The 27,179-nt window shown below is 51.4% G+C and overlaps 1 protein-coding gene across 2 annotated transcripts in view; it reads right to left on the bottom strand.

The window, feature by feature from the left end:
* Positions 1 to 3,323: 3,323 nt before the first annotated feature.
* Positions 3,324 to 27,179, bottom strand: part of DRD2 (dopamine receptor D2) — a 60,667-nt gene continuing 36,811 nt past the window's right edge. The window contains exons 2-8 of one of the 2 annotated variants that reach the window (XM_036428070.2): positions 14,211 to 14,530; positions 10,918 to 11,027; positions 9,823 to 9,959; positions 8,466 to 8,656; positions 7,448 to 7,534; positions 5,673 to 6,000; positions 3,324 to 4,546 (exon numbers count right to left, since the gene is read on the bottom strand). In XM_036428070.2, the coding sequence (XP_036283963.1) occupies positions 4,353 to 4,546; positions 5,673 to 6,000; positions 7,448 to 7,534; positions 8,466 to 8,656; positions 9,823 to 9,959; positions 10,918 to 11,027; positions 14,211 to 14,495 (1,332 nt within the window). In that variant the 5' untranslated portion in view covers positions 14,496 to 14,530 and the 3' untranslated portion in view covers positions 3,324 to 4,352. The remainder of the gene's footprint in view (positions 4,547 to 5,672; positions 6,001 to 7,447; positions 7,535 to 8,465; positions 8,657 to 9,822; positions 9,960 to 10,917; positions 11,028 to 14,210; positions 14,531 to 27,179) is intronic. The other variant, XM_036428071.2, reaches the window with a different exon arrangement.

Here is a 27,179-nt window from a genome sequence, read left to right as displayed (position 1 = left end):
CTGACTACATACCGAGGTATTGCACGTTTTAAAGATTCTTGCGGCGCCCTGGTTGAAATTGCTGACCTAACGCGGTGGGGGTCTGGGAGGATGAGGCTTACTGGGCACCACCCAGCTAGACAGCGATAGGGCCAAGACCCAACCACATCTGTCTGCTGCAGAGGCCGGGCCCCGGGGGACCCCTGAACACACACCAGCTCTCACCTCTCCGACCTCCCCCGGCTGCCCCAGCCTGGCCCCCTCCGAGGTGGCGTCAGGCTCCTCAGCCCATTTTGCAGGAGAGGAGGCCACAGGGAGAGGGAAAGCCACAAGAAGAGGGGAGGCCACGGTGAAAGAGGAGGCCACAGGGAGAGGGGAGGCCAAAGGGAGAGGGGAGGCCACAGAGAGAGGGGAGGCCTCAGGGAGAGGGGAGGCACAGGGAGAGGGGAGGCACAGGGAGAGGGGAGGCCTCAGGGAGAGGGGAGGCACAGGGAGAGGGGAGGCCACGGGGAGAGGGAAGTTCCACGGAGAGCCTCTGGCTGCTAAAGCCGCACTAGATACTGTGCCCCTGCCAAGCAATGCCTCCCCTGCCACACACACACACACTCATTTGCTCTAGCAGCTAGTCACAGGCACCCCAAGAATTCTGCCCTGAAAGCCTAGTCCGGGATGGGTTTTTTCCTCTACCTCCCTTTTAAAAATGCTCTGTCCATACAAGCCTCCTCTCACTTTGTTCTAACTGGTCAAGAAGGGGTGGAATGGACAATGTCAGACAATAGTCAGAAGACTGGGTGCGAAGGCCAGCCTGCCACCCAGGCCACCCCCTCTGTCACGGGAGCATATGGACCGTCCCCTGGGGGCGTGAGGACAGGGATCACGTGGGGCCAGGCCCACCATGGCGCTGCCTAGAGGGGAATCAAGGCCACAGACACAGCCCGGGCCAAGGCCCCCCTGGGACAGGGATGGTGTGGGGAGGGATCAGAGATGTGGGCACATGTCCAATGTCCCATGGCAGGCCAGTCCTCAATGTCCCGGTTGCTGGCAATTGGCTGTCCCGTCCTCGGGCCACCAGGAAGCAGGGTCAGCAGTCACTTCTCTCAGGGGCCTTCTGATCTGCCAGTCAGGAAGTTCTCTAATGTCCTACCTACTTGCTCCAGGCCAAGGCCCACCAGGGCTGCTGCATCCCACAGCATTGTCTCCATTCGGTAAACGGTGCCCTGGCGCTGGGTCTCCACACCCAGCCAGCACTCTGCCCGGGGACGTGGACCTCTGCCCGTGACTTCATGATTCACACCCATTGTCCACTGCCCTATGAGCTTCCAGAAGACAGGGATCCTGTCCACCTTCTTAGCCGTTTTATTCTCAGTACCTTGCTCGGGGCCTGGAGCACAACAGTGGCTCAATACACACTCGCTAAGACAACAGCTGGGCGGGTGGGTAGATGGAGTGTTGCAGTTTTTCCTGAACTATTTTCCTTCTCAGGGCCCAGGACACCTCCCAGCTCCTGGCCACCTGGAACTCCTCAGAACCCACCAAGGGAAGATGAGGGCCAAAGCTTTGAAGACCTGCAGCCACATGTGGTCACCTGAGAGGACACACGCAGATGCCCCACCGTGTCTGAGCAGAGGCGGGCTCCTTGCCGGGCTCTTGGGGAGGTGGGGGGACTGTACCTGCTATCAAGGCAGATGGAGGATTCTTGGAGTAAAAGTCATTCTATAAAAAAGACAGGCACAGGGAAACGCAGAGAGAGGAGAAAGTTTGAGCTCTGGAGTCTGCGCAGCCTCCAGCTCCCTTTCCACCCTTGCTGTCAAGGCAAGGGGCCATGTCAGGGCCTCTTGGGAAAGAGCCAGAACCTGGGCCACCCCCTTCCACTCTGGCATTCCTGAGCCTCACACTCACTCCTTTGCCCCTGAAGTACTGAGGGGGGTGGGGAGGGGATGGGGCCCAGCCCTCCCCCTGCCCACTCTAGCTGTCAATCTGCTGTCTGGCAGAGACTTGACTCTTCATGACAGCTGTAGGCACTTTCCCGTACCTCCTCCCGCCCATGCCTGCCCTATTCCCCTCTCCTCCCTGCCACAGCCTCTCCAAGCTGCTCTGAGACTGCCTCCCTCCCCTCTCCTTCTCTCAGTCCTTTCCTCCTTCTCTCCCTTCCTTTCTTCCTTCCTTCTTTCCCTCCTTCCTTCCTTCCCATTTTCCTCTCTCCCTCCCTTTATCATCTCTTCCAATAACCACATCCGATTAACCTATATAATCTCATAAGATTTCTAATGACAAGATGAGCTTTTAATCTCCATCCAGGTCAAGATCTTTTATGGACTGAGTGTGTGAGCCTGTGCTGTGTGTGTTGGCTGTGGTGTGGGTGAGCCTGTGCTGTGTGTGTTGGCGAGCCTGTGCTGTGTATATGTTGGCTGTGATGTGGGGATCAGCAGCTGAGAGGTCCTTGGTGAGAGGTCCGTGGGGGTCTGGTGCCTCCCCCAGCAGGTGGGCACTAGGTTATTGAACCCCAGCAAGATGAGGGACCTGTTTTGCCCACCTCTGGGATCCGGGTGCTCCTGGGGCCAGGAGCCTCTCCCAGAGCTCAGGGCTACGTTCAGGTTCAAGGAGAAGATCCAAGTCCATCATTAAGTGTTCAGGGCAAGTTAAGTGCTCCGAACTTCATGTGCTAAAAATATTGTATTTAGCATGCAAATTATGCCCTGACAGCTCCCCGGGCTTGGCCGTGGGTGCCGGCACCTTGTTTGTCATCACTGCCGTTATTCTCCAGGTGGTAAGAACATTTCTTCTTCGTGGGGTTGTTTCTCTCACCGGGTCATGGCCCCAGAAGGCTCGGAGCTGTGATTGAATTTGAGGCAGAGGAGGGGGGACCGGGCCATGTCCTTCAGGGCCTCCGTGCTTCCTGAACCTGCCCTAAACGGGGTCCTGATGTGACATGGAAGACAGGCGAGGGGCAGACACAGCACCGCGGCACTGCGAAGGCCACCTTCTCCACGGAGCCTCTGCCCTGGCGGGCGAGGGCTGAGGCTCAGTCCCTTCAGGGGTGCTGGGCCCTAGAGCCGGGAATGAGATGTGGGGACAGCCTGGCTTCCCTCTGACAACCCCTGTCACTCTGGTGATTAGGGGAGCCCACAGGGTGCTTGGGGTTCCCTCTGGAAATGTTCTTGCCTTCATCTTGGTTGACAGCTAGGTCAGGGCCGCCCAGTGACAGGACGGAGAGGTTCTCAGGAGGCTTGAGAGGAGAAGGCAGGAGGAGGGAGACACAGGCATACACATCTCCCTGTCTTCCTGGGGCCTCTTCCTTTCTCCCCCCTCCCCTTTCCTGGAGGGTGTGAGGATGCCTCTCCACCCTCCTGCACAGACAGGGGTCTTGGCTGCGTCTGAGGCAAAGGACAAGGTGGCGCCGTGCCCATTGGCACCGTGCCCGTCCCCACAAGGGCTGCCAGGTGACTTATCAAAGTTTTATTTGTTTGGAGCATGTGTAGTGATGTTACAGAGCCTGGGGCTGGGGCTCCCCCACTGCAGCGTCCCTTCCCCCCTCAGCAGGGCCAGGCCAGGGCTCCTCCCTCAGCCGGGCTCCTCCGAGGCCCAGGCCGTGGGAGGGAGGGGGAAGGGAAAAGAGAGGAGGCAAAGGAAAAGGAAAGTGGGTTTGTGACATCGTATGGCAGGAGGCTGCCCCCAAAGAACCTCAGACACCCCAATCCAGGCCCCAGACATAGTCACAGCCGTGTTCACCCCCAGCTCCAGGCTGGCCACGCATTTGCTACAAGAAGTTCACCTGAGTCCCTCCGGAGGTGGCAGGGTGGGCTTGGGGTGGTCTCTTAGGGAAGCAGAGGCTCCTGTCCAGCGGGAGAGTGAAGATTTTTGGCTTGGGCTTCCCTGGGGTTCATTCTGTGGTCTGGTATTTACAGGGGTCTCACCAGAAAGAGGTTAGCGGGGACCTTGGCAAGCGCCCCGGTGTGGGCCTTGTGGGCTCTGAAGCGTCCATGCCTCCTCACTGTCCTCTCCGGCACAGACCTGTGGAGACCAGGCTGAGCCCAACCGAGGGCACAGCCTCAAGCCTGACTCCGGCCCCTGCAACACCAGCTCCCGAGAGAGGCCAGAGGGGGGCGCCGCGTCTTTGGTGCCAAGGAGAAGGGTCTGGAAGTGGGAGGGGAGCTCTGTGAGCTGCCACCGAGCCACGGGGTCCAACCCAAGGGCTGGCACCACACCTGGCTCTCTACACTACCCTGGCAGAGCGAGGGCATTCCGACAGCGTGGGGCGTGGTGCCAAGCTAACACTACAGGGCCTGCCAGGCAGAGGGAAGTCCACCCCACGCCCTCCCGCCCGGGGCTCCTGGAGACTGCAGCCGGCGCCGGGCAGGGAGGCGGGCAGCGGGTCAGCAGTGGAGGAGCTTCATGAAGGCCTTGCGGAACTCGATGTTAAAGGTGGTGTAGATGATGGGGTTCACGGCGCTATTGACGTAGCCCAGCCACGTGAAGGCGCTGTACAGGACAGGCGGGATGTTGCAGTCACAGTGAATGTTCAGGATGTGTGTGATGAAGAAGGGCAGCCAGCAGATGATGAACACGCCTGGGGAAGAAGGCGGGGTCAGGGAGGCCCAGGGCAGGGAGAGGCTGGCTAGGAGGGCCCGCGCGCCATGGCACCTGGACTACATGCTGCGGGCCCCAGCCCAGATCGATGTCCGTCCCACCCACTCTGGGCGGGATCCTGGGCGTCAAGGCATCGTGTGCACAGGATGCTTTGCTGGGATGTTGGGGGCCCCTGGGAGGGAGAGGTGCCTGTGAGGGCAGGACTGCCAGGCAGAGACCCTGTGGCCTGGAGCAGAGTGCCCAGCTCGAAGCCTGCTCCGTCGCTCCCAGAGGCATGATTGACCTGCGGTGACCCTGTGCCCTCATTTGTGAAATGAGGAGAGTTACACCTGCCCCACGCACATCTCAGAACTGCCGGTGGGCGTGGAGGTGTCACACACTAGCCGGGTGGGCATGGAAGACAGGGCACATCAGTCCCTCCTGTTCCCAGCCATCCACATCAGTCCCGCCCACATTTTTTACCTTTATCATCTGGTTTTCCAAGGGACTTCCTTTGAAAGCACTACGGGATCCCCTGACAGACAGGACCCACTGATAGCCACGCCCTAGTTTGGATTGGGCTTTCTCACAACCCTTTTCTAAATTATTTACAACTCTGGTCCCTTAGGGTCTAGGTTAAGCTCAGGGGGACTGATTTTCCTAATTCCTGAGGAATAGCAATATTAACAGAGATTGTAACAATAACACCTGTGTGCTCTGTTGAACAGTTTATGAAATGCTTTCCCCACCGTCTGCCATTGATGACCACACAGCCCTGAGAAGTAATCTACTCAACTGATGGGCTAACCGGGGTTTTGAGGTTCTGGGTTATGAAGGCAGACTGGTCAAGTTTCACGTTATTGAGTCAGACTCCCTAAGGTTAATTGTGGGTCCTCGTTGGTCACGTTATAGGACCACTCCGAACCTCAATTGCCCCATCTGTAAGCTGAGCATAACTATGGAACCTACCTAACAGGGGGCATCCACAGGCTTGGCCTGGACCCAAGGAAGTGCCAGTCCCATGACTCACCAATGCTAGCTGGAAAGAGGATGGCAGGTAATGGAGAGTCCCTCCCCCGACCAGGGCTGAGCAGAGCTGGGTGTGGCCGGCAGTAGGGCTGACTCACCGAGCACGATGGCGAGCATCTGGGTGGCTTTCCTCTCCTTCTGCTGCGAGAGCTTCCTGCGGCTCAGGGTCTTAAGCGAGGTCCGAGTTTTGCCATTGGGCATGGACTGGATCTCAAAGATCTTGGCAATCTTGGGGTGGTCTTTGGCATGCCCATTCTTCTCGGGTTTGGCGGAGCTGTCGGGAGTGCCGTGGAGGCTGTGGTGGGATGCGTCAGGGAGGGTCAGCTGGTGGTGGCTTGGCGGGATGGGGCTGTACCGGGTCCTCTCAGGCGGGCTGGTGCTGGAGAGCATCTCCATCTCCAGCTCCTGGGCTCGGCGGGCAGCCTCCTGCACCAGGCAGAGAGCTCGGGTCAAGCCAGGCAAGTCTCAAGCAGGAGCCACCCAGCGCGCCTGGCCTACCTGGCCCCACCTGGCCCCTCCCAGCTCTTCCCTACCTCCCTCTTCAGATGTCTGCGATCACTCAGAGGCAGAGGCTGTCTGGGTACAGGACCCAGGACCCACAGCAGTCCCTGACGGTGCGGTCATCTGGGCCCCTATCCCAGAGCAATCCTTATGTGTCCTCAGTAAGCCCATAACCTTTTGGGGTGAGGTTACTACCCAGGCACTTCTCTTTTATTCACTGAGCAATACTTACTGAGCATCCGCTCAGTGCTGGGTGCTGAGCTGGCGGCTGGGGATACATTGCTGATGGATGCCTGGGGCCTGCCCACAGGAGCTCACGCCCAAACTGCAAGAGGGCACTGCTGTGCTCCCTGCAGGCTCACCCGCAGCACCTGCAGCAGCGCTCACATGGCTCCATTTCTCTTAGGCCCCCACAGCCTCCCTGCTGAGCTGGGCTCGAGGACCTCCCAGGTTCTCCCTGAGGATCCCTTGTTCTAAGCCTCAGGTTCTCCACCTAAACTGCTGAAACGCAGCCTCACTGTGTGCCCAGGTGGTATAACTGGGATGCTACCTTGGTCCCATCCTGAGTCTCAGTTTTGGCGCCTGCCTCCAAAACGGCTCCTCTGAGTCCTGCTCTTGCTGTGCAGGTAAACTTGGGGGCCCTGCTTCCAGAGGACACTGGCCTGGACTCCCCATGTGGCCTCGGGGGGTTCCCTGGAGCACCCCGGGGAACGAGACACCTGCTGCTTGGACCCTGGTGCTACCACCACTAGGGTTTGCTGTGACTCTGCACCTCTGGGCTCTCCTGAGAGGCCATAATTCACACTAGCCCTACAGCTGCTCGGCTCCCTCCTCCCCCAGCTCCTGCCCAGCCTCCAGCCCCAGAACCTGGGGCAGCTCACACAAGTGCAAAGCCCAGCGGAGGCGTGGGTTTCACAGTCACAGGAGTCTGGGCTCAGCTATGTGCTCTCTCACTAACCACCCAGCTTTTGGGGAGTTACCTAACCTCTCGGAGCCTCCGTTTCCTCTTCCGTAAAATGAAGGTGGGCATGATCAATAAGACTTACCTCCCAGGATTGCTGTGAGGATTTGATGAGACAATAGGGACATGGTAGGTGTTCAATGAATGGGAATAGCCTTTCTTATTGTTTTCATCTTGTTATTATGGCCAAGTCCTTTCTCCCAAACATTTTCTTGTGTTAGGAGGACCTCTCTGGACCTTGCAGACTTGAGAGCTGCCCTGCTCATGCCTGTAGTGAGGTGTGTGTGGTGAGTCGAGCCTCCTTTCTTAAGATCCAAGGAGGTGCTTATCCCCTTGAGCAGTTGGGGAAGGTCTCTGAGAATCACGGCAGGTGGGTTTCCCTGGCTCTGGGTCCCTGGCCTAAGCACTTACCACTCTTCGCCTGCTCACAGGGAAGCTGCCATTAGACTTCATGATAACGGTGCAGAGTTTGATGTCCTCGGGGTGAGTGCAGCTGCCCTGTGGAGTGAGCCAGCATACTGGGTCATCACGGGGAGGAGGGCGGGCACAGAGACCCAGTGCAGGGTAGTCGGGCTGGGCACAGGGGCTCAGAGGAGGGCAGGGAACAGAAAGCTAGGGGCCTGAAGAAACAATCAAGGTCAGGAGGCAAGAGGTGGTCAGGACAAGGGACAAACAAGCCCTGCCTTTTACGGAGCACCTCCAAGGGCCTGGTGGCACGCGAGGCAGGCTCACATCTCTCTCACACTGAATCTTCAAGCCATCCTTGGGAGGTCAGTATTATGATTTCCATTTAACAGATGAGGAAACTGAGGCTCAGAGAAGTTAAGCAAGTTGCCCAAGGTCACTCAGTGAAAGTGGCAGCGCCAGGACTTGAACCTAATATGTCTAACCCCAAAGCTCTTGTTCCTTCCATGCCCACATAATGTCTTCCTCAGGGAGGGCTGAGCAGAGAGAATTCACAAAGAAAATTGGAGAAAGGTGGTTAAAGTGGGACAGAATAGAGAAGTAGGCAACAGCAGGGGAGGAAGGAGGAGTTGTGCATAGAAAGGAGGTCGGAGAGTGTGGGAAGTAAGGAGATGGGATGGAGATATCAGCGGGAGGGAAAGGGAGGCAGAGGGCTCAGAGTGAGAAAAGGAGAAGTGAAGAAAAGAGGAGGAGAGGAGCCCAGGAGGGTGCCAAGGGCTGCCGTGTCCACACAAGGATCTCCAAGCAAAGACTTTTCCAGGCCATCCCTTCCACCCTCCCACCTCCTACTCCTGGAGGTCTAAGTCCCTCCACTGAGGTCCAAGCCTTTGAGGTCCAAGCCTGCTCAGAGCTCCCCATCCTGGACTCCCTCCTGCTGCAGTGTCCCAGGTCCACGCTGAGCACTAGATGACCCACCTCAGTGATGGTTAAGTGGGGACTTTGGAGGGAAGGGGGATCTTGGGACCTTGAGTGGGGCCTTCAGGGTGGCCCTGAAAGCCCGGCTGCTGCGCTTAGTGTTGACCCGCTTCCGGCGCCTCCGGAGGACTATGTAGATCTTGATGTAGACCAGCAGGGTGACAATGAAGGGCACGTAGAAGGAGACGACGGAGGAGTAGACCACGAAGGCGGGGTTGGCGATGATACACTCTCTCTGTTCTGGAGGAGGGAGAGCCCCAGGAGGGTGGGTCAGCAGGCCCAGGGGCCAGAGCATGGCCCCTCCACCAAAGGGGCAGGGCACAGGTGCAGGGACTAGACTTCCATGGTGGCCTGAAAGGGCCAGATGCAAGCAAATGCGTAGCCTAAATCAGAGCATTAAAAACACAACCGTGAACAAAAAGCTAAGCTGTGATCGACCCTTCCAAGTTTTTCCATTAATATTCCCTTACTACATCGGCATTAGTTCTGCCACCTTTGAGCGCACAAGTGGAGCCAGGATGCTTGGGAAAAAAATGCCCCAAAGAAATTTATTTTAAGAGAGAAAGCTATTATTTTAGCCTTTCCTGAATGCTGGGGGGAGGCCTGGGACCTTTCAATTTTAGGGGCAAGGTAACTGGGTTCTGTTTGCTGAATGCACTTCTGTTCCCACGCTCCCTCCAGGTCTAGTAGATGTCTGTCCGCTATCTCAGGGCCTCTCCAGGTTAATCCGAGCATATGGAGGCCTATTCCTGCTTCTTGCAATTCCGACAAGAATAAGATCTGTACCAACGTCTCACGGCTTCATTGCGCACTATTGTCCTGCAGTGCCCTGCACAGGCACCCCTCATTGCTCTGGCCTCCCTGATGGGAGTGAGCTAGAGGCCACACCAGCAGGCAGGCACGGTGCCTCTTCTGCCTGAGATGCTCCGGCTGCCTCGCGAAGGGCAGGCCATGGTGTGCCAGCCTCCCGCTTGTTTCTACCTTTTCTGCCCCGGTGGCCTAGGCCTGGCCTGAGCTCAGCTGGCCCTGGGGCTGCAGCCTCCCTACACAAACACCATTGCCAGGGGTGATGAGGCCCAGTAGCCTCCCACGTGTGCGCACACACACGCAACAAGAACACACATGCCATTTGTGAGGCTATCAGGCCTGATTACGTCTAATAAACAAAGTTGAAAATGGCCAGGCATCCTCCTGAATCATTATGCCCACCTCTCTCCCAACTCCGTGCTGCCCCAGATCATTCATTACTCCTTTCTGGCCCAACCAGGTACCTCATGGAGTCAGGCTTGGCCCAGGGTGGCAATCGGGCCCCCAGGGGTCTCCACCACATCTGTGCTGGGGACTCAGCTCCCACAAGATCCTCACGGAGGCCAGCTGAGCCCTCGGCAGGCAGAGGCATGGCTCACCTGGGTTGTTGAGTCCAAAGAGCAGCGGACAGGAGATGGTGAAGGACAGGACCCAGACGATGGCAATCATGACGGTGACTCGGCGCTTGGAGCTGTAGCGTGTGTTGTAGAGCATGGGCATGGCCACAGCCGTGTACCTGCAAGGCAACCGGGGAAAGGAGGCCCTCACTCCACAACACGCACAACCAGAGACACCCACTCTTTAGGGATTGACAGCTGGTCCTCCTCCATGATGCCCACCGATTTGCCTAAAATCAACCCTCTTTCCTGTCCCCAGTTCAGACAGTGAGGACAATGTTGCTGCCCAATTGACTGCTTGATGACTAACTGGCTACCATTCATCCTGGGCCACCTTTCACCCCAGTCCCTCCACTTGGATCTTATGGTCTGGCTCTTTGTGCCTTCGAGACCCCACTTAGTCCACCTGTGCTGAGCCCACTGGAGGTGGAAGTATTTGTTGATGGACTGGTAGGCAGAACCCTAGAATAAGGTTAAGCCCATTCAACAGAAACAATAACAACAGGAATCATGTATGTACAGGAATTAGCTCATTTTATCCTCCAATAATCCTACAAAGGGAGTTGGGCCGGGGCCCCTGGGAGCCCACATGGCCTGTGTGTACGAATCAGTGAAAGACTTCATGGTCACAGCTCAGCAAGGTGAGCACAGCCTGGGCTCCTGGGGCATGTGCCCTGTGCTGGACATAAATGCATAACAGACACCACACCTCCTGGGTAGGTGTTGTCATCCTTGTGTCTGGACAATGAAACTATGGTTCTAGAACCTCCATAATCTGCCATAGGTCACCTAGTAGAAAGTGATAGAACTGGGGCTCCAGGCAGAATCAACTGCTTTCTCCCATGTACCAGTCCGGATGGTCTTAGCAGCATCACTGTCGGTAAGATGTACTTCCCTAGCCAGACACGCATGCACCTACACATATGTGCTTGTGTGTACACATACACATATACACATAGGCACACATGCACACAGACACACTGACTCACAGGCACAAAGCCAGCCACATGGCATCATAGACAGAGCCTGACTGCAGGCGAGATGGGGCAGCCTAAAAGGTGGAAGGCCTGGGCTCACCTGTCGATGCTGATGGCACACAGGTTCAGGATGCTTGCTGTGCACATCATGACGTCCAGAGTGACAAAGATGTCACAGTGAATCCTGCTGAATCTCCACTCGCCCACCACCTGGGGACAAAGCAGCATGATGGTGACAGAAGAGGGAGAGTAGCTCGGGCTCGGTAGCTCGGCTCTCCGGGGGGAGGCCAGCCACGGCGTAGACGGTAGCTGGGGGGCCCGTGGTCTCTGCCTGGGATCTGGGCAGGAAGAGGGGCAACAAAGGGATCATGCCCATGATGTCCAAGGCCCTTGGTCCCAGCCCCTCTTCTAGACATGGAAAGCTACTTTGTGCCAAGAACTAAGCTAGAAGAAAGATGACCAGCCGACACTGAATGCTTCAATTCTTTATCTGCAAAACATTTGTGTGATCACCTGCGACCCCCATTTTACCAACAAGGAAACCAAGTCTCAGGAAAGGGGAGTGACTTGCCCAGGGCAGCATCTGGTCCTGCTCTGGCCCATGTGTCTGGGGGACCAGGTGGCTCCTTCAGGCCCCACAATGGTGTGCGGCGCAGGGCAGGGGCCCAGTAAGCACCTACTATCCTGTTTCCCGGAAAATAAGACAGTGTTTTATATTAATTTTTTCTCCCAAAGTTGCGCTAGGTCTTATTTTCAGGGGATGTCTTATCTTCCCATGCGCTAGCTCATGATATGGCTGCCACACTTCAAAGCCTGGGGTGCAGGCCCCGCTCCCTCCCCTGGATGACTCTCTGACAGCATCCCTTCCTCCTGCACCACCTCCTTGTTCCCACACACCAAGTATTAGGCCCCTGCAGCATTCCCGGGTCTCCGGTGGGGACAGCTTTATTTGTCATATCCACCAGACTGCTCATGCGTGTTGAGTGAGTGGCTAACCAGCCCTGTGATCTGAGTCTGCTCCCTTCTCAGTGTCACCTTCCTGCCTGGACCATGCACAGGGAGCCCCCTCAAGAGGCTGAGGCCAGGGGACTGAGCAGACAGCCGCTCCTTTCCCTCGGGAACCCTCCGGGGGAAAGTGGCCGCATCGGGGATGGAGCCTAGTCCGCCCACTCCAACCCCAGGGGGCTTTCCGTGTGCCGAGCGGAAGAGACAAGGCACAGACAGTTCCACATCAGACACATGCTGACACGACAGGCCACTGGAGGTGTTTGTCACCGCTGTGAAGGGGGCAAGATGGAAAGTTCCAGACCACAGAGGGTGCAGTACGTGGCTGCAAGAATCCTTGGACAGAGGGTTGGGAGAGAGAGAGACTTTACTTGGGACACTTTCAAGGGGGGGACTAAGTAGCTGAGACCACGTCCTGTGAGCAGGGCTCCCTGTCCAGCGCTTGTTTTGGGGGAGACTGTGAGATGCCATTCTCCAACCTGCCCCCAGAACACCGCGCTTTCCCTGTAAGCAGTGTTAGGCGAACAGGCATGTCTAACCTATCTGTTCAGAGACTCAGAGATCGCTAGGAGCCCATACAGCCCATGTGGAGATTCGGACCTCCCCTAGAGTGTGGTGGGGTGGTGGGTCTGAAGCCCCAGAACGCACACCCATAGCCCCGGGCAGAGCACACCTCACTCTGGGAAGAGGGTGCCTCTTGCCTGGCACGGGAGGGTCCCCTGTCTGGGGAGGAGCTGATTATCTATGGCCATTTCATTTGAATACCGATGGGCACGGCTGACTCATACACACCTTATTACGTGCCGCTTCCATGATAAGCACCTTTTCTATTTTAGTGCATCCGATTCTCATACAACGCTATGTGGTAGTTACTACTGTTATCGCCGCTCTGTGGGCAAGAAGACGGACACACGGAGCGGTCGTTTTCCCTGGTGGTCTGAGGCAGGGCCTCTCCTGAGCGCTAGCAGGAGGGGACAGGCCTGTGAAGTAAGGAGGCTCCTGGGGTGGGGGAGGACAGGACCCCCGACAGACACCAATGAGCAGAGTCGGGGGCCTCATACACTGGGGTCACGGTGGAATGAGCCTTGGTCTGGGGCACCTCTCTCTTCCTGTGTTGTTTTCTTTCGTGTGTTTCCTTTTGGCTCATCCTTAGCGCTCCCTCGGGCACCCTAGGAAGCTCCAGCCTGGTTAGACTGTGCTGAGGAGTTCCCCCCTGCCTCCCCTCGGAAGTGATAGTGTTGTAGCCACAGGAAGCACAGCGAGCCCTGCGAGAGGAGTGCACTTTGGCCGGCCTCCTCCCTCCCTAACCCTCTCAGCTGCTTCTACTGATGGCCTCTTCTCCCTCAAACCTGCTGAGGGCTCATGTTTTCTGGAAAGAAGGGCTTGCCCCCTGGCCCACATAACTCCTCTCTAGCCCAGGGCCTGAAGGAAACAGCTCCGCCATGGTAATGGCCAGCACTGGTTCTTTCCTGACCGCCTAGCCAGATGCCTATGCACCCAGACTCCACCCAGAACCCCTGGTGGGAAAGGGGTGGGACCCAGATTGTGCCTACTCACAGCCCCCAGGCCCTTCCATCTGCCCGCCAACTTGGAAAAGCATCCACCGGGAGGTGAATCCCCTTAGGGACTTCTTACAGCGCTTCTCCCTGTGCTGTGTGATCTGGGTGAAGACAGGCACCTTCTCAAAGCTTCTGTTTCCTCTCTCAGTGAGAGAGCAGCATCGGCTCCCAGGGCCAGCATGAGTGTTCACTGCTGAGCCTGGGTCTGAACATGCCTGACGGTGCCTGGACCACAGCCGGCTGCCCGCTCACTGTGCTGAGGCCCAGAGCTGGGCTCTGTCCTGGCTGAGCAGTGGTGACTGGTGCCCCCTGAGGAAGGGGCTGCAGCCAGTTCCCAGAGGCCTCAAACTTGGGGGAGACGGAAGGGAGGAGGAGAGCAGCAGCCCCTACGTTTGAAGAAGGAAAGAGAAATGGAGCATTCAGGCCTGGAATCAGAAACATGTCCACCCTTGTGGGCTCTCGTCAGTGACTCCCATTTCCAGCAGCCCCGATGAACATCCTGGGGGCCAGACAGAGTGCTGGCTGGGCCCGCCAAGAGGCCACCTGACTTCTGTGAAATGGCGATAATACATTGGTCTCTCAGGGCTGCAGTGAGGACACTCTTCGAAAATGCTGTGTATAAAGGACCTAACACAAGGTCTGGCATTGAGTAAGGATTGTGTAACTGATAATTGGGATGTTTAGGAAGACAATCTACCCATTTCATGAGAGAAAAACTGAGGCCAGAGTGGAGAGGAGACAATCTGAGAAAGCACCAGGCAACTTGTGGGTAGAAAGCAGTGAGGTGTTCTCTGGAGAAGGTGCTGAGTGAGGCAGGGCCCAGACCTACCTCCAGGTAAACAACCCAGGGCATGACGAGCGTGGCCACGAGGAGGTCGGCGACGGCGAGGCTGACGATCAGGTAGTTGGTGGTGGTCTGCAGCGCCTTCTCGCGGGACACGGCCATGCACACCAGTACGTTGCCAAAGACGATGATGAAGATGAGCAGGGTGAGCAGCATGGCATAGTAGTTGTAGGGGGGCTTGTCGGCCTTCCCCGCAGACCCATTGAAGGGCCGGCTCCAGTTCTGGCTCTCCAGGTCGTCATCGTACCAGGACAGGTTCAGTGGATCCATCGGGGCAGCAGGGCCACCGGGTGGCCAGGCTCTGGCTGGGAGAAACGGACACAGGGAGTGAGCTGGAGGCCCTCCCAAAGCAGGCTGCCTCCCAGGGAGGACTCTGGAGCTAAAACCAACCACTAGAAGTTAATAGAGAATCCTCCAGCCTCAGAATGTTAAGTGTTGTATCCAACAATTTTCTTAATACATGGCAGCCTGCTGCCACTACTCTGCTGGCAAGTTCTTGCAGATGGTAAAATAATTGAGTCAGTATAATTTTTGAAGAAGTATAATAACATAAATAAGCTTGAGAAGAGCTGACCACTCATTATTCATTTATTCAACAAGCACATTAAAGCGCATCCCGTACAGCACACACCTAAGGCAAGTTAGTGAGGAGTCCCAGCTTCTAAAGTTAGGAATAGAAATATACATTCCTTCATTCTTACTTCTGTAAATATTTAGGGAGCATTGCTCTACATAGTGCTAGAAACAGGCAGGAGCAAAATATACATGGCTCTCCAACTCACAGTCTAAAAGAAACAATGGCCAATGAATCAAGCAATTAAATCTGTGAGTGGTCAGCTCTAGGAAATAGAATGGGGGAGAGACACCTAGCCTAGTTTAGAGATTTAGCAAAGGCTTTCCAGAGGAAGTCATGTTCAACAAACTCCTGAAGGTGTGTAGGAATTAGCCAGGTAAAGAGTTGGGAGTCAGGGGAGGACCTAGACATAGGAGTCAGAGGACAGAGCAAGAGAGCAGGTGTCAGGGTGGAGGCCCAGAAAGAGATTGGGACTAGCTGAAGCATGGAGGGACTTGGAACGAGGTAAAGTGGGGAGGTTGGGTCCTAACAGGTTTGGCTCAGTGGATAGAGTATCAACCTGAAGGGCTCCAGGTTCGATTCTGGTCAAGGGCATGTACCTTGGTTGAAGATAAATACCCAGTAGGGAGTGTGCATGAAACAGCTGATGATGTTTCTAACTCTCTCCCCCTCTCCCTTCTTCTCTGTAAAAAATCAATAAAACGTATTAAAAAAATAAAAATAAATAAAGTGGGGAGATTGTAATAGGTAAGATCATACAGGATCACAGAGAGTCTTAAGGCCATACTATAGGGGCTTTAAAGGGGTTTAGACTTGAGCCTAATGGCAGCGGGAACTGCTGTGTAGAGAATGAGAGGGTGGGCCAAGTAATGTGGCAGGACACCAGCTGGGAGGCTGTTGCAGGAACCCCACCAAGAAATGATGAGGCCCTAACCGGTTTGGCTCAGTGGCTAGAATGTCCGCCTTTGGACTGAGAAGGTCACAGATTCGATTCCGGTCAAGGGCATGTACCTCAGTTGCAGGCTCATCTCCAGTAGAAGGTGTGCAGAAGGCAGCTGATCGATATTTCTCTCTCATCGATGTTTCTAACTCTCTATCCCTCTCCATTCCTCTCTGTAAAAATCAATAAAATATATATTTAAAAATAAAAAAAGAAATGATGAGGTCTGCACATGTGCACTTGGGAATGGGTGCCCTGCACCCCAGGGGGAAAGAGGACCTGAAAGAAGCGTCATCTGAGATGAAGTAGAAGGAGGAGTTAGCCAGGCAACTGGGTGGGGGGATATCCCAGCCAGAGAGAACACAGTGCCAACTGGCGGATAATTCTGTTGGCTACAAGTGTAAGGTATGACAGTGACACTGGGGGAAATTACACTGGAGGGCCATTCATGAGCCAGACCTGGCCTCGTCAGCGTGGGAGCTCCTAAAAGGCCCGGCGCAGAGGGCTCCCTGGTACACTAGTGGTCAGGGCTGCTGCAGTGGAGGAGAGCGTGGCGGGAGTGAGGTGTGGCTATAACACAGGTGAGAGAGGTGCTGGTTCAGGTGAAAGTGGGGACGGGGATAAGCCTGCAGAGACGTGTTCAGCATCAGGAGCTAACCTGGAGGCAGAGTCATGGCATTTGGTCACAGGGTGGATGTGGGTGAGGGCCCTGGGAGCAGGCAGGGAGGGAGCCGTCGAGGATAACGCTGAATCTCCCCATGGGGTCTGGGCGCTGGCGGCGCTGTCCCTGAGGAATGGGAGCAGCGGCTCAGAGGCAGTCGGAGGGCTGATGAGCTTGACAGCCTGGGTTTCGGTTGTGACTGAAACATAATGCACACATAATAGAGCTGGCTTTCCTGCTAACAAAAGTGTTCCTATTTCACACAATGGAATTAAATTTACGAGCATTTCAAGGCATCCCGCACCAAGCACCATGAGTTCCAGGTGCTGTGGAAATCACTCATGCCATCAGGATGAACACGGTACCGGGTCCAAGTCAGGGCGGAGGCGCAGCAACCACTGCAGCCAGGGGGACCCCATCTCTAACCTGGGAGGAGGGTCTGCCCACCTCTATGCCTAGGAGACTTGCCTGGAAGTGAGGAAGCAGGACTGGACAGAGAGGCGGGGCTGCGCTGCAGCCACAGCAGCGGCCTCAGGTGTCCCCCTCAAGGAGCCTTGGGAAGTTAGGGCCACAGGGTCAGGCCTCTGTCTCCTCTCATCAGTGTGCGCTGTCCCAGGGAAAGGGTTTGAGACAAGCATCTCTTCAATCACCAAGAAGGTGGGCCTGGCCGCGCACTGTCCACCGACCACACTCCCAGTGTGGGGAAGGAGTGCATTAGCTGCCCCGGAGGGAGGCGGGGTCAGTGTGGGGGGAGATGAGCTAACATGGATGAGCTAACATGAGTGCACACCAGCACCCACGGCCGTCCAGAAATCCGAGAGGATGTGCACATGGGCACGGCTGGGGTGTTCACGAGAAGCTTCCCGGAGCGGGTACACTTAAGCTGGGACTTCAAATTTTGGGTACAGCTTAGATGGCAAATATGAGCATCGTCAGTGAGGGGGGCTGGGGAGCACACATTCCACTGTCTGCTGCTGATGCTGCGGGACAAAGGGAAGTCCCCTCCCCTGAGGCTGGAAAATGGTTCACTGTGGCAGTAAATTTTCTAATTTACTATCTGTTCTCAATTGTTCTGGTTCCTTTTTGCTGACACAAATGTAATATACTCACATTATAGAAAGAATGGGGCCCAGCAGGTTTGGCTCAGTGGATAGGGCGTCGAACTGGGGACTGAAGGGTCCCAGGTTTAATTCCTGTCAAGGGCATGTACATCCCCAGTAGGGGGTGTGCAGGAGACAGCTGATCTATGCTTCTCTCTCATCAATGTTTCTTACTCCCTATCCCTCTTCCTTCCTCTCTGTAAAAAAAAATCAATAAAATATATTTTTAAAAATGGTTGTAACATTGTAATGCTGGTTTTACCCTAAAAAAAAAAAAAAAAATTAAAAAAAGAAAGAATGGAAAATGCCTACATGCCTGTAGACCCTATTACCATCTTGGTACAGGCTTGTCTTCCAGCCCCAGTCCCTCCCGTGTCCTCAGCACCCTCCCCACCTGCCGCTGACATTTCACATTTCTCACAAGCAAAGCCGCCTGGCTGGCTCTCACACTGGATCACACTGAGCAGGCATTCAAACCTCGGCAAATCCACCCCCACCAGCAAGGTGCCCTAGCATGAGAGGCACTGGGTTAGCATAGGGGCTGACGACCAAACACCTGGTTCAAATCCCAGCTCTACCTTTGTGAGCTCTGGCGTCTTGGCCAGATTACTTGGCTTTCCTGGGCCTCAATTTTCTCATCTATAAAATGGAGAGAGCAATTATTGTTGTGAGGATTAAGGAAAGTGGCAATATGTGTGACCAGCACAAGTAAACCTAAAGGAATGTTAACTTTAAAAATCAAACAAAGCAAAAAGATGAAAAGAAACAATAAGGTTTATTTTCCCTTGGGAGGGAGTAAGGGAAAAGAAAGAAAGAAGAAAGAAAGAAAGAAAGAAAGAAAGAAGAAAGAAAGAAAGAAAGAAAGAAAGAAAGAAAGAAAGAAAGAAAGAAAGAAAGAAAGAAAGAAAAAAAAGGAAGGAGGAAGGAAGGAAGGAAGGAAGGAAGGAAGGAAGGAGAAGGAAGGAAGGAAGGAAGGGGAGTTTGTTCCTGAACCATGGATGAGGATAAAGGTGGGTGACCCTTGGGGTGGGGTAGCAGCTGGAAGATCCAGCGCCCCCAGCCCACCTGCCACTTAGTCAGCAACTGTAATACCGATTGTTGTATTTCCTAGGCTTCAAGACAGAACGCATGAACACAAACAGCAGTATGGTGATTGCTAGAGGGAAGGGAAGGGAAGGGAAGGGGAGGGGAGGGGGAGGGGAGGGGAGGGGAGGGGAGGGGAGGGGGGGTGAGGAGGGGGGGCGAGGAGAGGGGGGAGAGAAGGAGGCCTAATATACAGTGACAGGAGGAGATGTGACTGTGGGTGGTGGACACACAGTGCAATATACATATCTTGCAACACCTGAAATCTGTATGTTCATGCTGACCAACATCACCCCAATAGGTTGAATAAATATTTTTTAAAAGACAGAATGAAATGTAATATGCACCATTGTTTCATGTGCCACTAGGAAACAAAAAATGCCATCAACCCCCAACAAAGCTCTCAGATGGGGTCCAGTGTAAAATGAATTCTGATTTCAGAGACGTTAAAATGCTGGTGGGGTGTGTGTCAACTTGGGATGAATGAAAAACAGTGACCGCCTGGCATTTCCCCCCAGATACCTGCCCTTGCCCTGCCCCTCAAGCTTCTCCATCCAGGCAAATATTGCCTCTGGCAGCTGGGAGAGCACCAAGTGACCTGGCCGGGTCCTGGCTCCACAGAAGCCAGGTGAAGCCAACACCCTCTGTGTAGGTGGGGAGAGCCAGGGCCACACAGCAGCCGGCACCCTGGGTGTGCCAGGTGCTCAAATGTCCTGTGGGTTTGTTTTTTTTCTGGTTTTGTTTTTGTTTTAAATGAAGATTGGCCGAATATGTAACCCAAGATGAATTATTCTTAGAAGTCATAAGACTTTTCAGATAAGTAAGATCCCAGTATTTTACCTTGTTGTTGTTGTCAGAGCAAGTATTTCGATTTGGTGTTATGAAAATACCAACTTTCTCACACCACCCACCTTCATCTTCCTCCCAGGTGGCTCCTGCTTCATGTGGAAAAGCTCTAATTCACAGGCCCCAGTCACTGAGCATTTAGCTAGCGCCAAATGTGTACACGGTCACTACCATTTCTTAGCATTTGCTAATTCAGCTATGCAGCCCTATCTCGTGGGAGAGGAATGGATGCTCTAACTCTGCTGCTGTGGACACCCCCAAATTCATAGTTTGGAGCTCTAACTTGCCCTCTTCCAAGGCGATGGTATTTGGAAGTAGGGACTTTGGGAGGCGGTTAGGCTAGAGGAGGTCATGAGGGTGGGGTCCTCCTGATGAGATGCATGTGCTCATAAGAAGAGACGCAGGAAAGCTTGCTCTCCCTGTTCCTGACAGGTGAGCACACAACGAGAGACAGCCATACACGCCGGGAAGAGTCCCCCCCAGAAACAGGTCAGGATCTCAGCCATCCAGCCCCCAGACATGATTGCTGTTTCAGTCACTCGACCTCTGGTATTTCCTGATGGCAGCCTGAACTGTCAAAGACGCCTGCAGACACCCGGCTCCCTCTAGCAGGGGCTGCCTCTCCCCCATCTTCCCTCATCTTGGCTCCCTCTAGCAGGGGCTGCCTCTCCCCCATCTTCCCTCATCTTCCCTCGGCAGCAAGGTGGGCCCCTGCTGCTCCCACTTCCCCCTCCCCAGGCCGTGCTCACAATGGGCTCCAGGCTCTGCTTTCTCCACCGCTCTGGTGTGTGGGCACAAGGAATACAGAAAATCTCCATTTGTGGGTGGCCTGCAAGCTTCAGGCCATCAAAGTACCTGGCCCTCACCTGCCTCCAATACTCATCGCCCTGCCCCAGCTCAGAAGGGTAAGTGTCTACTGAAAAATCTTCCAGAATCACCCACTCCAATGGTCTGAACCCTCCATCAAGTCCGCCCTCACACCAGGCCACCTCCAGCCTGCTGTGGTTGCTGTGTCCTTAGAGTCCACACAGCAGCTTTGTAGCAATGAACGGAGGAATGCAGAGATACCAGGGCATGTGGATTGTGGAGCTACGTTTCCAGGCTCCTCTGCCATTTTTCCGTAGTGCCTTCCCGGTGGGCCAATTTTCTGTGTGCCCAACTTGAAAATTGGCTAGTTCTGGGGCTGGGATGGAGGAGGGAAGTAGATGTTGCAGAGAAGAGGCAGGCCGTTCTCCCTGTCACACCCAGCCTGCAAATAGAACAGCTTCTCCCGAGTATGCTGGACGAAAACTCCTTTCAAGCCCCACAATTCGAGGCTGACCACTAGTGCTGGCATTTTCTCTCAATAAAACTTGGAGGCTAGTGTCACCCTTGGGCCCCAGGCTGGTGGAGTGGGGACAAAAGAGCCCATCATTTAGGGCAGCCTGGTGCCCTGGAGGAAAACTGGCTGGTCCCAGAGGAGAGAGGAGAGGGTTCCATTAATCTGGTTGCAATTTGATTCCATCCCCCAGCAAGACTCTGGGGTGCAGGGCCCAGAGGTGGGGCTGAGGCACCCTCAGCACAGCATAAACTCAAGCAATTTGGTTCCTATGTGCTGCCTCCTCTAGAAGTTTGGCATTTGAAGGAATCAAATTGTCTAATTAAAACTGAACAGTCCCTTATCAGGCTGGATGGCGGGTGAGACACTGCTGTCTTAAACACATCATTTTCCCTTCTTTTCTGAGACTTGAAACATTTGAGTGATAAAGGAAGGGAGGGTAACATTTGCATTTCAAAAGCCATTTGTTGGAGAGACCTCATTTGGATGGGAATTGGGACAAAGTGGGGTAAGGGCTCCTGCTAGGACCTCCTAATTCAAGCCATGTCTGCTTCTCCAGTCAAAGATCCAGGCTGTGACTTGGGGATGGGCCCACCCTCCCTTAGCTCCTCCTGCAGCTTTAGGAAGAAAGAGTGGGAGAGGGAAAGGGAGAGGAGGAAGCATCATATTCCTTCCTACTCCAATGGGGGAAAGAGAAGAGTCAGTGAACAATGCCTCACTTACTGTCCAGGAGGGCTACCCCAGCAGGGGACAGAGGAATGTGGACCTTGGGACTCAGGTTCCCAAAGCTCTAGGCTGGGCAGCCACAGGAGAACCCCTGGGTTCAGGCCTTCGGAAGACCTCTATGGTGGGCAGACAGGGACAGTCCCATCTTGTCTCCAGGGTAAAGCCTCCAAGCGCTGGGGCTGGGGCTGGAAGGGATGGTGGGGAAGGGTCTGTGGGGAGGAAGAAGAATGGAAAGGAATGTTGGGATGGAGAATAGGGGAGGCTGAGGAGTAGGGGTGGGGCAATGAACACTGTCACTTCTAGAGTGCATCCTCCATCTTCTCGCCCTGAACAACTTTCCCAGTGTCCCAAGCCATTCATGCAGGCGAGTGGGGTGGTGAAGCTAGACATCTGGCTCAGGCACAGGCAAGGTCCTGCTCCCAGAAATTCCTTGACTCCAAACGTTCAGGGGATGGTAGGGATAGCCCTCCCTCTCGCTGCTATGGACAGATGTGGACTAGAGGGAAAACTTGCTCTCCAATGGCCTGGGAGTGGGAAGGGGCTGAGGGGGTGAGTGGGAAGGACTAACACCATCCCCACTTGATGCCCCCTCCAAGCATAGTAAGCCCACTAATGCAACCTGGAGTTCTACAGGTCAGCCAATCAGCAGCAGATGTTATTTGTGGGGAAATTATTTGGACTTCCTCAGAAAGTATAAAACAGCTTGGATAAATCTGTTCCATTCTTGTTCTCTGGCTGTGTCTAGCCCAACCCAGCTGGAACCAGGAGGATGGGCACTGTGAGGATCCACTCTAACCACCCTGCACAAGCTGTTGTGCAGGTGCTGACCACATTAAATGAAATTTGCCTTACTTAGCAAGGTGGTAGCTGCCGAGATCTCCCTTTGGATATGCTGCTTGTAAACTAACTGGATCCTGCTCTAATATTGTCTGAAGCTGGCCACAGGGTATGTTGGTTCTGAATTCTCACAGTCAGCTACCATGAGGGTTGACACCATGCATAAATAGGCCAATAGCAATCAAGAGTCAATTACATCAAGAATAAACTGGAAGGGCCTGGCCAGTGTTGCCAGTGATGAGTGGCTGTGCATCAACCATGAATCAGGAGGTCATGGTTCTTTCCCTGTCAGTGCATATACCCAGGTTACAGGCTTGATATGAAGAAGACAGATGATCAATGATTCTTTCTCATCATTGATGCTTCTATCTCTCTCCTCCTCTCCCTTCCTCTCTCTGAAATCAATAAAAACCATTTGAAAAAAACTAAAATGTATACACTGGAAGGAATTAAAAGTAGGTGGATAAAGCAGAAGATTGAATCAATGATTTGGAAGACAAGTAGAAAAACACCCATCAGAGCAGCAAAAAAGAAAAAAGAAGTTTAAAAAAATGTGGCTAATATAAGGACTTCTGCAACAACGTGAAACATAGCAACATTATAGAGGTACCAGAAAAAGAAGGGAGAAAGCAAGGGATTGAGAACCTATTTGAGAAAATAATAACTGAAAACTTCTCTAATCTGGTGAAGAAAGAGGACACACAAGTCCAAAACGCAAAAAAAGAGTCCTCAACAAGATGAACCAAAACAGGCCCATACCAAAACTCATCGTTATTAAAATGGCAAAGGTTAAAGACAAAAAGAGAATCTAAAAGCAGCAAGAGAAAGACAAAAACATTTGAAGCTAAAAAGGATTGTCATGAAATATTCAAACCGATGAAAAGAAAGAACCTACAACCAAGACTAGTCTACCCAGCAAGGCTATCATTTAAAATTGATAGAGAAATAAAGAGCTTCCCAGACAAGAGAAAGATAAGGATTTTATTAACACCAAATAGTATTGCAAAAAAATGTTAAACATTCACCCTAACCGGTTTGGCTCAGTGGATGGAGTGTGGATGGAAAGGACACGAAACAGCTCTCAATAAATTTAAGAAGAATGAAATCATATCAAACATCTTCTATGACCATAATAGTATGAAACTAGAAATCAATCACAAGAAAAAAATGAAAAACACACAAAAACATGGAAGCTAAGTAACATGCTACTAAACAATGAATGGGTTAAGAATGAGATCAAGAAAGAAATCAAAAGATACCTTGAAACAAATGAAAATGAGAACATAACCCAAAATCTACAGGACATAATAAAATCAATCCAAGGGAAAACTCATAGTATCACAGGCCTACCTCAAGGAACAAGAAAAATATCAAATAAACAATCTACCTTTACATTTAAAGGAACTAGAAAAAGAACATAAGCAAAGACCAAGCTGAGTAAAAGAAAAGAAATAATAAAGATCACAGCATAAATAAACCAAATAGAGTCTAGAAAAATATACATAAAATCAATGAAACCAAGAGTTGGTTCTTTGAAAAGATAAACAAGACTGACAAACTTTTAACTTACAAGGAAAAAAAAAAGGGAGGACCCAAATAAATAAAATCAGAAATGAAAGAGAAGTAACAACTGACACCAAAGAAATGCAAAAGATTGTAAGAAAATATTATAACTATATGCCAATAATTTGACAATCTGGAAGAAATGGGTAAATTCTTAGAAATTTTTGGACAATCTTCCAAAAAGCTATCAGATCAGAAAGAATCAGAAAATCTGAATAGATAGTTTACAGCTAATAAAATTGAAGCAGTAATCAAAAAATTCCCAACAAACAAAAATCCTGGACCAGATGATGGCTTCACCAAATAATTTTACCAAACATTAAAAGAACTAAAACTTATCTTTCTCAAACTATTCCAAAAAATTCAAGAGAAGCAAAGACTCTCAGGCTCATTTTATGAGGCCAGCATTATCCTAAGTTCAAAACCAGATTAAAAAAAACTAAAAATAAAAAATAAAAAGAATTACAGGCCAATATCCCTGATAAATGTAGATGCTAAAATCCTCAACAAAATAGTAGCAAACTTAATTCAGCAATACATTTTAAAAATCATATACCATAATCAAGTAAGATTCATTTCAAGGAGGTAAGGTTGGTACAATATCCACAAATCAATAAACATGATATACCACATAAACAAAATGAAGGAGCCCTGACAGGTTTGGCTAAGTGGATGGAGTGTCAACCTATGGACTGATAGGTCCTGGGTTTGATTCCAATCAAGGGCATGTACCTCGGATGTGGGCATATCCCCAGTAGGGGGTGTGCAGGAAGCAGCTGATTGGTGTTTCCCTCTCATCAATGTTTCTAACTCTCTGTCTCTCTCCCTTCCTCTCTGTAAATCAATAAAAAATAAATAAATAAATAAATAAATAAATAAATCTGTTTATTAAAAAAATAAAATAAAGGATAAAAATCACATGCTCATATCAATACATGCAGAAAAAGAATTTTATAAAATCCAGCAACCGTTTATGATAAAACCTTTGAGCAAAGTGCGACTATAGGGAACATATATCAACATACTAAAGGCCATATATGATAAACCCACAGCCAACATCAGACTCAATGGGCAACCCTGCAAGTGTTTCCTTTAAGATCAGGAACAGGACAGGTATGCCCACTTTTACCACTCTTTTTTAAAATATATTTTATTGATTTTTTTACAGAGGGGAAGAGAGAGAGATAGAGTCAGAAATATTGATGAGAGAGAAACACCAATCAGCTGTCTCCTGCACACCTCTACTGGGGATGTGCCCACAACCAAGGTATGTGCCCTTGACCAGAATCAAACCTGGGACCCTTCAGTCTGCAGGCCAATGCCCTATCCACCGAGCCAAACCGGTTTTGGCCACTTTCACCACTCTTATTCAATAGTAACTAGAAGCCCAAATCAGATAAGAAAAAGAAATAAAAGGCATCCAAATTGGAAAGGAAAAAGTAAAACTGTCATTATTTGCAGATGACATGATACTGTATTTAGAGAACCCTATAGGCTCCACAAAAACAAAACAAACAAAAAACCCTACTGGAACTAATAAATGAATTCAGTAAAGTAGCAGTATATATATATAAGCCTAACATGCAAAGGGTCCCCTCAGGAGTTTGACCAACCATGAGTTTGATCACTCGCTATAATGTACACTGACCACCAGGGGGAAGCGCTGAATGAAGAAAGGCCTGGGCTGGCAGTTGGCAGCTGGGAAAAGGAGGCCCTCGCCAGCAGCTGGCAGCCACTAAGGACCCTACCCACACACGAATTTTGTGAACTAGGCCTATAAAATAAATATCCAGAAATCAGTTGCTTTTTAGACACTCATAGTAAACTATCACAAATGCAAACTAAGAAAACAATCCCATTTACAACTGCATTAAAAAAAATACCTAGCAATAAACTTATCCAAGGATGTAAAAAAAACCTATACTCAGAAAATTATAAGACAAGAAAGAAATTGAAGAAGATACAAAAAAGTGGAAGCATATACCATGTTCATGGATAGGAAGAATCAACATCATCCATACTATCCAAAGCAATTACCCATAGTAATCAAAACAGCCTGTTACTGGCATAAAAAGAGACACATAGGACAATTGAATAGCTTAGAGATCCCAGAAATAAACACACACTTTTATGGTAAATTAATATTTGACAAAAGAGGCAAAAACATACAATGGGATAAAGACAGTGAATTCAATAAATTTTTGGGGAGAAAATTTGACAGATACATGCAAAAAAGTGAAACTAGACCACCTTTTTACACCATACACACGAATAAACTCAAAAGGGATTAAAGACTGAAATGTCAGACTTAAAACCATAAAAATCCTAGATGAAAACATAGTCAGTAAATCTTGGACAGCTTTCATATATGCCCAATATTTTTTTTTTTTGATATCTACTTAAGCAAGGGAAATAAACACACACACACCAAAAAAAGCAAATTGACTACATAAAAAACATTTTTGCACAGCAAAAGGGATCATCAACATAATGAAAAGACAGCCCAATGAATGGGAGAACACATTCACCGGTGATACATCTCATAAGGGGTTAATATCCAAAAATTTTAAAGAATTCATACAACTCAACACCAAAAACAAACAAACAATACAATTAAAAAATGGGCAAAGACCTGAATAGACACTTTTTGAAAGAGAATATTCAGATGGCCAATCGATATATGAACAGATATTCCATGTCATTAATCAGAGAGAAATACAATTTAAAACTAACAATGAGGTATCACCTCCCACCTGTCAAAAGGGCTATCACCAATAAATCAACAAACAAATAGTGGCGAGGATGTGGGAAAAAGGGAGCTGTGGTGCGCCTCTGGTGGGAATACAGATTGGTGCAGCCACTGTGGAAAGCAACATGGAGTTTCCTCAAAACATTAAAAATGGAACTGCCTTATGACCCAGCAATTCCACTTCTGGGAATTTCTCTGAAGAAACCTGAAACACTAATTGGAAAGAATATATTCCCCCCTATGTTCATTACAGCATTATTTATAACAGCCAACATTTGGAAGCAGCCCAAGTCCCCATCAGTATATGAGTGGATAAACACGCATGTCACATTTACACAATGGCATGTTATTCGACTGTTAGAAAGAAAGGACTCTCATCTTTTGGGACAGCCTGGATGAATCTGGAGACCATTATATTAAATGAAATAAGCTAATCAGAGAAGACCAATCTATAATAATAAAAGCTAATTAGACCGGATGTCCTTCTGGACAACCTTTGAGATGAAGCCAGGGCTGTGAGGGAAATCTGGGTCCCGGGTGCCAGAGGGAAGCCAGTG

Source organism: Pipistrellus kuhlii, unplaced genomic scaffold, assembly GCF_014108245.1.
Source record: "Pipistrellus kuhlii isolate mPipKuh1 unplaced genomic scaffold, mPipKuh1.p scaffold_m20_p_9, whole genome shotgun sequence".
Classification (NCBI taxonomy): domain Eukaryota; kingdom Metazoa; phylum Chordata; class Mammalia; order Chiroptera; family Vespertilionidae; genus Pipistrellus; species Pipistrellus kuhlii.
The sequence above is the reverse complement of the archived record's forward strand: the minus strand, read 5'-3'. Positions and strand labels throughout refer to the sequence as shown.